The sequence below is a fragment of the Cynara cardunculus genome, assembly GCF_001531365.2.
Source record: "Cynara cardunculus var. scolymus isolate 2C chromosome LG 13, CcrdV1, whole genome shotgun sequence".
NCBI classification, from domain to species: domain Eukaryota; kingdom Viridiplantae; phylum Streptophyta; class Magnoliopsida; order Asterales; family Asteraceae; genus Cynara; species Cynara cardunculus.
Window position 1 is genome coordinate 15975358 of NC_037540.1, and position 12331 is coordinate 15987688.

Sequence of the window (12331 nt, forward strand, 5' to 3'; positions counted from 1 at the left end):
CAGATCACGTACGCGCCAGTCTTTAATCTTCAGTTTCAGTCTTCGACGTTTGCTGAAGGATCTTTGGTGTGAGTGTTGTTTTCTTGAAGTATTGTTGTCTCTGAATGAATTACAAAGCGAGTTCTTCAGCGATCACTGAACATACTCAGTGTAAAGATCGTTGGAACTGAAAATACAGAAACTAAAATTCATCGAAAGGAAAAAGGGATTATCATCAAATCACTGAGAGAGAGGATCAACACCAACCCCACTAGTCCACGACCATCTCTAGCCTCACTAGTCCTTGCTGGAGTTATGAGAAAGAAAGACATCCTCGTTGTATGTTAACGCTGGTGTGTGTGTAAATACAATATATATTTTTTTTTATGTTTATAAGAAAATTAGTAAAAACATAAAAAGACTAAAAAGTCCCTCACACTAACGGATATTATTAATAGAGTTAGCGACCAGAGACCATTTCTAGAGCAAAATGCAAACGACAAAGAAAAAACAAGGATGAAATCTAGACTTATTAAAGTTCATATCCCACTTTTAGACTTTTCACTAAACCTCAAGAACCAAAATTAGAGTTTATTCTAAAAATAATATAGTAGGATAAGTTGGATTAAAATAAAAGATAGAAAAAAAGAAGTTGTGTTCGATTAAAGTTGAAGTTTATGTAGTATGTATGTGGATGAGAGAGAAGGTAATTTTTTGATAAGAGATTGGATTGGTTAGGTCACCATCAAACAGTCTTCAATACTAGTCCTTTGTTTGGTGTTGTAACTAATGAGTAGGGGCGTTCATGCTTTAACCGAAACCAAGTAAAAACCGATCAACTGAAAGTTAAGGTGAGAACTCTAAGAACGGATCTGAACCTTTGATCAATTCTAATCTCACCCCACCCCATGAATTACGCTTGATACTGGAATTGATCTAGTGCATATCGGTGCACCGCATTAATGTTGATCTTCATTTAGGATTGATCTGAGGGTAGAGATCCCTTTTTACGCTTCTCACCATAATTTCCATTCTCACCAGAACTCAACCTTATACACACACACACATACTAGTAGGGTACTCGCATAATGCGGCGAGATGTCAAATAATTTTTATAAATCTAAAATATGAACTTTTATGTACCTACATGTTGCAACGCGAAGTAAAAACTTCTTGTGAACCAATAATAATTGTTTTTTGGAATTGCTTATTAAAAAGTTCATATTTTGTATGAAAAAAATAAGATTACAATATTTCTCTCAATTAATGAAGAACTACATAAAGTTCTTTTTCCCCCTAAAAAATGGATAAAACCTCCCGGAAAAACTTTATTACAAAGAACTAAAAATTACAAACTTAGGATGGGCATACATACCACTACGACAAACTGTAAACCCAAAACAAACAAGTTTAACTAGAATTCATTCCTCCTAATGTTCAATATATCATCAATTTATGTTGTTATTGTTCAAAATGTACCAATTAACAAAAACCACCATCATTCATTCATTCATTCTAGCAAAGGAACATCAAACTGTTTACATTCTTATGAAACTTCAGTATTTGAGAGAAAACCACATGTTGCACTTCCCTCACCATTGTGGCTCTATGCTGCATCAGATATGTCATCAAACTTGACAAATTGCACCGTTTGCACAGCTGTGATATGAGCATTACAGATCAGAGCAACTGCATAACAAAATATCATTCAACAAGAGTTATTGTATGAAAACCAAGGAGTATTTTGTAAACTCACAGCTCCAAAATCATATGTTCAAGATTAAGCCCATGAGTCAACTTAGTTAAGCATATATTACTGACAAAGATGGCAGGTGTGCTCCTTTGGTACCTACATAATCCGTAATCACCAAATCAATCACACTTCTTAATTACACATACTATAGAAAATGCACAAGCTCTTGCAAATCATCGGTAGAAAAACCAATCTGATCTAGAAGTACATGATAATGAGTAGGCTGAGTAGTACTCTAAATACCAACATAAAATCGAGTTAATTACTACAATATCATGAGTCACATATATGTCCAAAAGCTTTCATAAAACTCACAATCGATCCACTATGTGCACACAAGTAGAAGTCATTGTTCTTTGATGATATACTTTATTGTCGATGATTGTTCCTAAAATACACAAAAAAAGATCAAATTTGCGTTCATTTCCTACGTACAAACTATAAATCTTCAAGATTCGGGATTAAAACCCGGTGGTATGTTGGCTTTAGAATTTGGCTGGAAAAACTTTGTGTGATGAGTCTTTTGAGCCACAATCACCATAAACTTCAGATCGACAATCATCCTGCCTTCATTGATTTTGAGGAGATAGCAATTCTTTTGATCATCACAAGTTCACAACACCTCCAAGATCGACAAAACCCCAGAAAACTCAAATTCATGGTAACCACATAACTCCACAAAACAAAAGCGACAATAGATCAAAAGACAAATACATTTGAAAACAATAAGGTATGTGATAAGTTATGCGACCAAAGTTCGCATATAAACGTCGCGGGATTGGGAGAAATGGTTGAACCCAAAGAAAAATAACCAATCAATAAGTGATGAAAGCATAGACTTCTAAACTAACAACCAATGGACATAAATCAATTCGAAGCAATATGATAAATGGTCAATTCAACAAATGCTCAAAACAGGATCTATCAATAGAAAACATGAACCTTCTCTTGTCTACTCTGTGGGTGATTCTGAAGAATGAGATCAAGAAAGAACAAGTTCAAAAAATTGAAAAATAGCTGTTACTAACATGCATTTTCTGTATTTGGGCCGAGGCCTAAACCGGGCTTTGGTTAAAAATCGAGCCTTAAAAACAAGAGCAAAATACACAAAATAACAATCTACTTTCATAATTTTTTTTGATTAACTTGGATATCCAACCCGCTATGCGAGTCGACTAATCCAGGGCGACAATGTACTTCCATTTTTTCTTATTACAACAATGTACTTTCAAACTATTTTTTTTAGAACATTATACTTTGAAAATTTACCTATTATAGCATTGGGTAATCTTTTGATTTAGATTTACCCATTATACCAGGTTTCCATGTCACCTCATTGTCCACGTAGGCTGTCCACATGTACTATAGTGATGTGACTTTTTATTACAATATTGTACTTTCAAAATTATTTTATTATAGCATCTACTAGTTCTTATTAAACAATGTACTTTTAATTTTAATATTTAGATATTTTACATGTTATTTATTAAATATATTAAATGAATTAAAAAAATTTAGAATTATTCATTAATATACCTATATTAATAAAACTAATAGAAAATAACTTATCTCGCTAATATTTTCAAAAAAAATATGTGCTTTTTGAAAGAAGAAAAAAAGATTGTTCCTTTTTTTACCAAAAAAAATATTATTTTTTAAAGAATATATTATATTTGTTCAAAAACTTTTACTTGACATATAAATATATTAAATTAGTTAGATTTTTTTTTGAATTATTTATTAATATAACAATATTGAAAAATTGTAGAACACAATTTATTTCGTTAACAATTTCGAGAGAACTTTAAAAGATATGTATTTTTTTGAACAACATAAAATAAGAAATGTTACATTTTTTACAAACAAAATATATTTCAAAAATAATGTATAATATTTATTTAAGAAATATTTTACTCTAGAATATGTAATTTACATGCAACTTAAAAATTAAATGTATTTTTAAATCATAACAATGAAAAATGAAAATCATTAATAATAATTTGAAATAGGTTTTTATTTTTATTTTAATTAAGTCATCAAAATAATGTGTCATCCACATCAATTCATTAAAGTCACACAAACAAAAAAAGTCAAGGGATTAACTGATTTAAATGTTAATAAGTTATTCATTGATATAATAGGTAGATTTTTTAAAGTGCGATACTTTAATAAAAAATAACTTGAAATTACATTGTTATAAAAAAAACAAAAATATAATGCTATAATAATTTGTTTTATTAAAATAGATTATTATTTCATGTATTTAACCTTAAAAATAATAAGCAGTTTATACTTGAAGTAGACCGGTTCTCTAACCGGTCCAAAATGGGTCGGGCTTAGAGTCAACATGCATGTTTAGAATAACATTTATGCAATCAAGTTCAAGATTATGTTTAGGCCCACATCCAAACAAACCGCCAAATTGCCAATTGCCAATTGCCTTCCAATCACTCATTTCCCAAAATTGAAGCTCAGATCGACTCGCCATAGTCTACCAACCACCATCACCACCACCACCAGACGGTGCACACCCATGGCTTCTGCAACCCTCGTTCCTCCCTATTCATCTCACACTTCACCACCATTACCGAAAGTTTCTAAGTCGTCTCCCTTTCTTGCTTCTCTCTCTACCTCCCCAATTTCCTTCTCTAAAAAACCAATATTTCGTTCATTAACATTGGTTCCTCAACAGGGTTTAGCTTCTTTTTCAACTTGGAACGGCCTCAGGCAAAATGGGTTTTCTATCTCCCTAAAATCTTTGAGATTTGGTAAGTTCTTATTTTGTTTCTCTAGTATAAGCAGTGTTCATATACCCTCCTTCAGTCTGTTTCAAATCAAACTTAGGGTTTTTCTAAGTTGAAAATGATGTAAATTTGTGTTATGAAACTGACCAACATCATTCTATTTGTAGTAGTTGTTATGAAGTTCAAAGTCAAACTTAGGGCTTTTCAAGTGGAAACTGATGTGAACTATTTGTAGTACTTGTTATATGAAGTTGGTTGGAGCTTGCAAAAATCAATAGCTTGAATTGCACATCAATTTTGAAATTTGAAAAGCTAATCAGTTTCACATGGTTATATATTTTGGAACAGAGATTATGGATGAATTTGTGCATAAGTTGATATGATTTTGTTGATTTGATGTATGCAGAAAAGAGAAGGAAACATGGAGGGAAAGGTGTGTATGCTTCTTTATTTGGAGTTGGGGCTCCTGAAGCTTTAGTTATTGGAGTGGTGGCATTGTTGGTTTTTGGACCTAAAGGTCTTGCTGAGGTAAGGATTAGTTTGGGTTTGCTTGAAATCCTTCATTTCTTGATCTCCTTGTTATCGTTTCGTATGGTAGTTGTATGCGGTCTTGCGACACGATTAGACTTGTGAGATTACATGAACTACGATCTCTGATACCATGGTAAATTTAAGTCGAGGAGATTTATGATTGTCTACTCAAAATGGGAGATAGACGAATGGAATAAGATCTTAATTCATAGTCGTGCTACAAGTATTTCAAATGCGAAAGGGAAGATAATTGATCTACTTTCTAGGAGATGATCATTGTTATGTATCTACAATTTTACAGATAACTACAATAACTTGAATGAAACCATATGAATCAAATTATGTCACAACTCTTGATATAATGGCTATGAAATCTTTTTAAAGGACTAAATATGAATTTGAGAGGCCGTTTACCAAACGCTTATCGGGTAAGCGCTTACCTGTAAAAGACTTTACCCACACTTACCTTATCATGTAAAATTTTCGGCCATCAAAATGGATTGTTGGTAAGAGTGTTAAACCTGGTAAGTGCTTACCGGGTAAGAGTTTTTTTTTCTCACTTATTGGATAAGACTCTTGGTTCTTGTTATCGCTCTTACCGGGTAAGATTCTCAATGTTTATCATGTTCATTCGATAAGGTAAAGTGACCTGGTAAGCACTTACCGGGTGAGCGTTTAGTACACGGCCCTTAAGATACATGTATAAAAGGGACTGAATCTTGTTAATCATACTTTACATTCGGAAATGGTGACTTTGTGCAGTCAGTGAAAAATTATGCTTCATCCGTCTCAAAATAAGTGTCCGTATTTCTATTTTAGTTTGTCCCAACACTAACAAAAAGTAAGTGCCTACTTTTTGGTCCTACCCTTAAATTATGAGACGGAGAAATTCATTACTCTCTCCATTATTAAGAGTAAAATTGTCATTCAGTTAACTAAAAGTGTAATAGTTACATGTTTCTAAAACTGTGTCTTTTTCATCGTGAACATGTATTTTGGGATGGAGGGAGTGGTACTTATAGACAGAATCTCTTTTAGACCCCACTAGGGGAGTACTTGAGGTGAGGCGAGATCGACCATGGTCAACTTTTGGCTTGCAGAGCGTTGGGCATGGTTAGCGTAAAGCTTTAGCGTTGTTAGCTCATATTGGCTTTGTTTGTATGAGATCGTATGAAACTTAAATCTAACACTAAACGAAACGAAAATTGATCTTTTAAGTACTCAAGAGACTTAACACTAACGGTTTTAAAAATATGTGGATTACAATAATTGCCGTGCATAAATTTTGTAAGTCTGTCGAAGCTTTGTTTTAGAACTTGGTAACTCTGTTGCCTTCTTGCATGCTAATTTTTGCGGTTTCTTATCATGAAAAAACAAACTCCAGGTTACATGTGCTCTAAACTGCATGTTATAAAGTTCAGTGTGTTCTTCCATAAATTTTAAAGATTATGTAGCTGAAATTTTCAGTTTCGTTTGATTTTCATTGTGCAAATTAACCGATTTCAATTGCAGATTGCTAAGAATCTGGGAAAAACATTGCGGGCATTTCAACCAACGATTAGGGAACTTCAGGCAATGCAAACAAACTAATTTATTACCGAAAAATGTTATCTTGAAACTATTCATATGTTTGAAATAACTTGGTGGTGCAATTTTATAGGAAGTTTCAAGGGAATTCAAGAGCACCCTTGAAAAAGAAATTGGTCTTGATGAGCTTCAAAATACGGCACGAGGTACCACCTCCAACGTACCTACCTTATCCTCGACCCCTCCATCTGAAAATTCTCTGGCGACACCAAAAGAAACAGCTGCTGCTGCCACCGAGGAAGATTCTCAGGTGACAGGAACACCGATTGCTGCCAGTGGGCAGGATGCGCAGGTGTCAGAAACACCTGGGGAGGATTCTCAGGTGGCAGCAACACCAGTTGCTGCCGATGGGAAGGATGCGCAGGTGTCAGAAACACCTGGGGAGGATTCTCAGGTGGCAGCAACACCAGTTGCTGCCGATGGGAAGGATGCGCAGGTGTCAGAAACACCTGGGGAGGATTCTCAGGTGGCAGCAACACCAGTTGCCGCCACCACAAATGCTGCCACCACTGGGGATTCTGAGGCGGTAGCAACGACTCCTGCTGCCACCACAAGTGATTCTCAGCCTACAATCAAGTCTAGTAAGTAGTCTCCACCATGGAACTCCTGTTTCCACCCTTCTTTATCATCTAACGTCTTTGGTATAATCGGTGACAGATTCTGTTGAAGAAGTTGGTGCCGGGATGCATCTGGCTCAGAAGTCGGAAGATGTGAATTAAGAGCCAGAAAAGATTTTGAACTTTAGACGTTAGATGAGAAGAACAAAAACGATCCTGCATTTCTATTTCAGAGATATCGGGTGCTGGCCGTCCATTCATATGTTGTGTTTGTATCTTAATTAAAAAAGGATAGGAAGTCATTTACACGATTGGTGTAACGTAGCATATTATCGGCAAACAACATAAGTTTTCAACACGAGTCGGGGCGATGTTTGTAGGGTCTCAAATAAAATCGTTGCATTCTAATCACAGGGCTGTCTCTTAAGTTTCAACCTCTTTGGCTAGTATCGATTTTACGGTTCTTTTAAGGGTGCGTTTGGTATGGTATCCAGACATTATATAACAACTATTTAACAACTATTTAAGGTTTGGTAAGGAGAACATAACAAATAAATTTATTAACGATGAGTTGTTTATATATTTTAATTAATTTATGTAGTTTATTAAATTATAATAAAATATATTATTATAAAGTTTATGTTAAGACGATTAAAATGTCATAAAAATAATTTTTTTTTATTTTTTTTTATTTCTAAGTTATATTTTATATTCTTATAATTAGCTTTTTTTAATTTATTCTAAATCTTTAGTTTTTCATTTTACACTTTTATTATATTAACTATAAATAGTTGTATATTAATTAAAATGCATTAAAAATACAATTTTTTTTTATATATGAGAGCACCTGGAGAGGGAGAGATCGAGAGAACCAAGAGAGATCGAAGCTTGAAATCGAGCTAAGCTATCAGAGAGACGTTGGAGGTAGACGATAGTTTAAGAGGTATTAAGGATAGGGTTAGCACTTAAAAATTCCGGGAACATCAATTGGGCAAATTGTATGAAAAAGTAACGTACTTTAACTTGATTTCTATTTTGGGTAACGTACTTTCAAAACTTCCGTTTTGGTACTTAAGATGTAAAGTTTTAAACATTTAAGTACCCGGGTAACTGGTTGAAGTATTAACCGATTATCATGTTGATGTGGCGAGTGATTTGGTATCCAACTCAATATTATTTGTTGACGTGGTCAGTGACGTGAATTTTTTTAAATCTAAAATTAGTCTTCACCGGGTTATCCGGGTACTTAAATGTTTAAAACTTTATATCTTATGTACCAAAATGAAAGTTTTGAAAGTACGTTACCTAAAATAGGAATTAAGTTAAAKTATGTTACTTTTTCATGCAATTTGTCCACATCAATTCAACTCTTATTTTGAAAAAAAAACAGATGTTCTGAAAATAGAATGGTTGACCGATTCAGACTTAAGAGGTGTTTAAGAGGAAATTTAAAAAACAAACAAACAAGACCTTAGTATTCAAGAAAAAGAATACATAATTGAATAAAGGTGTATAATACAAAAGGTAAAATTACAAATTTACCCTCATACTTAACGCAAAAAATAGACAGCCGTTTGTCTCAGAGATCAAATCCATAAAGAACTTTTGCCACAAGGACCAAATCCAAAAAGGTCTATATATGTGGAGGGTCCTTGTGTAATAAATGAAGTTAAAGAGACCAAATCCATAATTTTTGACATACCTTAGGGACCAAATCTGCAATTTACTGTACAATAAATAAAATTTAAAGAATGAATAAAATATAAAAGGAGATGAGTATTTGATATTTTAGAAGAAAATTAGGTTTTATTTTGAGTATATATTGATAAATTTAATTAAAACAATATTATTTTTAATAGAATAAGAAAAAAGAAAGAACAGAGTAACATATGAAAAAATGGTTGGTTGTTTTGCTACCAAATAACCTCCTATCTAAACCTAAATTCTTTTTATCAATCCCTTAAACTCCATCACCTCTAACATCACAATTCTTTCTATAGGTCTGTTTCACTTTGTTCCGTGGGATGAGTGGAACTTTGTTCTTGTTTGTTCCACATAAAAGTCTTATTAAACATGAAATAATGATCTGTTTTATGTTTTGTTCTTTCCTTTCCAATATACCAAACACACTCTAAGTGTTTATTAGATGTCTAGTTTAATGTAATGAAATGAGTTATTATCAGATAAATATGTGGAAATATTTTTTGTCTAAAAATGCAAGGTTATAATCGAATAATAGATATTAAATATTAAAAAAAAAAGTCATTCAGTACAAATTATATCTTTTCAAATAGCTAATATGGTCTTTTTATAAATCTGGAAAACCTCAATGTTGTGTTAAACATAATACAATAAGTAGGGTTGTGTAGAAAGTCATCTAATGTGTAACATCCTAAATTTTGGAAGAGATCGCTAATTTAAATTTTTATAATACATTAATTGAATGATAAATTAATTTCTAAACGACAATACTCGAATTACCTAAAATGATAATTATGGTTTAACATCAATAAATTACATACCAAATCTTTTATTGTATCTAGGATAGGGACGAGTGTTATTAAAAACCAATAACAATCGCAATCTCCAAAGTACAGAAAATGTCCCAAAAAGCTAAATCATTCTCGAGTCTCTAACTAGCACTCAACTCTTCACAAGTGTCGTTAGTACCAAACCCCACAAGGATTTAATGCACATGTCAACAAGAAAAAATGTTATTAAATCCTAGTGAATTCAAGCAGTTTATTTAAATGCAAAACAAGAACACTGAAAGAACACTCTTTAAATAACGATTTTCCCCAAGTAGTAATTGGATGAAAAATACATGACATTTTTTGAACATCATATTTTACTCAACTACTCCAAAAAGGCAAATATATCTTTCGATGATTGGGGAGACCCATTTCCATTGAATATGGCGGAACACAAAAGTAGGTCACGTATCAAAGTTATCTAATTACACTCCAGATTCATTGACTTCAGTATCCACTATGTCAAGTGTCACTTTAAGTCCTCAATATCTTTAGCGTTCACATTATCGTGTTCACCTCAAGGCCATCATATCTTTAGTGCACACTTTTTCGAGTGTCACCTCAAGAATACCAAATCTTAGTATCCATTCGTTCTCTAGTTGAGTTCCACCTCAAAGGTTTCCATTCGACCTTTAGTGTCTACTCACAACATTTAAGATATGAACCTCAAACTTCCTACTTGATAACACAAAGCAATTAACCCTCATACATGAGGGTTAAAACATCAAAACGACAGACTTGACAAATTATAGCATGACAGATCAAACATACCTGATGACATGTATATTAAAAGAAATTATGCAATTATGAGCATCTAATGTTCACATACACAAATGAACACCCAAAAGTTGGGACAATCCCAACACAATGTTTAAAAATGATTTGAACATCAACTAAAGACTATAACTTATGGGACTTAACGTCTTATAACGTCAAATTACCTAAATTCATGCATTTCTTAACATTTATACAAGTAAATGTGTCAAGTGCCCAAATGGGTCTAACAATCAACCAACGGTTGTAAAAACCACAATAACTCATAAGTTGGACAATCCCAAAATCTACAATAACTTTTCAACTCAATTGACTAATTCAATAAGAGACCTCATGAATCCTAAAAATGCATTTTAAAGAGTTTTAAGCAATCTTATAACTGAAAATATAATAATATTCGTTAAAATCTCATTTGATGCAACAAATCTTATTAATAATGAACTCTTATGATATACTTATATTACAAAATACCCAATAACTCAACATGAACATTCTTTAATGAGTTATGAGACAAAATGCATCCAACAAACCAATCATAAGCATTTCTCAAATATTTATAGCATTAATATACCAAAGTACAATCATGTCAAATAATCATCATTGTATGCAATATATATCAAAAGATCACACTTTTATGATTTGCATACAAAATGTCAAAAAACCCCAAATGTAATCATTTTTCAAACTTTATAAAGTCAAATATACCAAAGATGCAATTTCATCAAATAATCAATACATTCGATATATATATATATATATATATATAGGGGCACGTTCAAATGAAAACCGTGCATTTCTAAGAAACCGTGTAAACCAATTTCGACCAATAGGAAAATTTCATTTTTTTCTAATTAAAATTAATCAATAAGGGTATTTCAGTCATTTACAATATTTTCTATTAAATATGGAAGTTATTAATAAATCTTAATTAAGGAAACATAATAAAGGAAATTGTATAAATGGTAACATTTAAATATTTAATTATATTATAATATTAAAAATTTGAATTTCATATATTGTAATCTTTAAGAATCAGCAAACGGGTTTTGATGAAACAATTGAAGTGTATAATGAAATCATCAAATCGTAGATGAACAAAAAAAAATCCAGAAATGAAACAGGTTTCATGAACGTGAAACTGGTTCRTGTTGCAAWTAAATTATGTGAACCGAAACATTTTCATGGTGAACCTGTTGCATTGATTGTGTAGTTGATCCATTTAGTTGGTGAAGAGGAAAATGAAACCGGTGCATTTTGTATTTGATGCGTCATGAACTAAGTGCATGATGAAACGAAGAAATGATTTTAATCTGCTACAGAATCTTTAAGATTGTAACCTGCTCCAGAATCTTGAAGATTGTAATGCTTAAATGAATGAATCCATCAAATCAATGGTGAAATAAGAAAATTACTGTACATGAAATAGGTTTCATGAAAGTGAAACTGGTTCATGGCGTTCTTGAGCATGACTAGTGAAACAGTTGCATAATGTATTTATTTCGTCATGAAATAATTGAATGATGAAACGGGTACATGAAGAAACTGCTTCAGAATCTTGAAAATTGTAATATGCTTTAGAATCTTAAGATTGCAAGGCTTAAAGGAATTAATGCATCAAAACCAGGAACGAAAGGAAGAAAATAATTTTGCATGAAAAAAGATTCATGAAAGATCGAGTARGATGTTACCAAATATTAAATTTTGTTTACCATTTATGCCCTTACTGTTGAAATAAAATAAAATTTTAATATATATATTTATTTAATTTCCTAAAATAAAGTAAACTAATTTTGGCCATTGATCAAGAAAAATGGATGGATGAGATTGATTTACACGGTTTACACAAATGGGACCGGTTTTTATTTGAACGCTCCT

The 12331-nt window shown here is 32.2% G+C and overlaps 1 protein-coding gene across 2 annotated transcripts; it reads left to right on the forward strand.

The window, feature by feature from the left end:
- The first annotated feature begins 4141 nt into the window (after positions 1–4141).
- On the forward strand, positions 4142–7597 carry LOC112525391 (sec-independent protein translocase protein TATB, chloroplastic). Of its 2 annotated transcripts, XM_025135508.1 has the most exons (6): positions 4142–4500; positions 4883–5004; positions 6520–6579; positions 6668–6988; positions 7061–7175; positions 7252–7597. In XM_025135508.1, the coding sequence occupies exons 1-6, from the start codon at positions 4266–4268 to the stop codon at positions 7311–7313; spliced, it is 915 nt and encodes a 304-aa protein (XP_024991276.1). In that variant the 5' UTR covers positions 4142–4265; the 3' UTR covers positions 7314–7597. The 2 variants fall into 2 exon arrangements, with proteins under 2 accessions (XP_024991276.1, XP_024991275.1); XM_025135507.1 differs by having other exon boundaries at positions 6668–7175.
- Positions 7598–12331: the final 4734 nt, after the last annotated feature.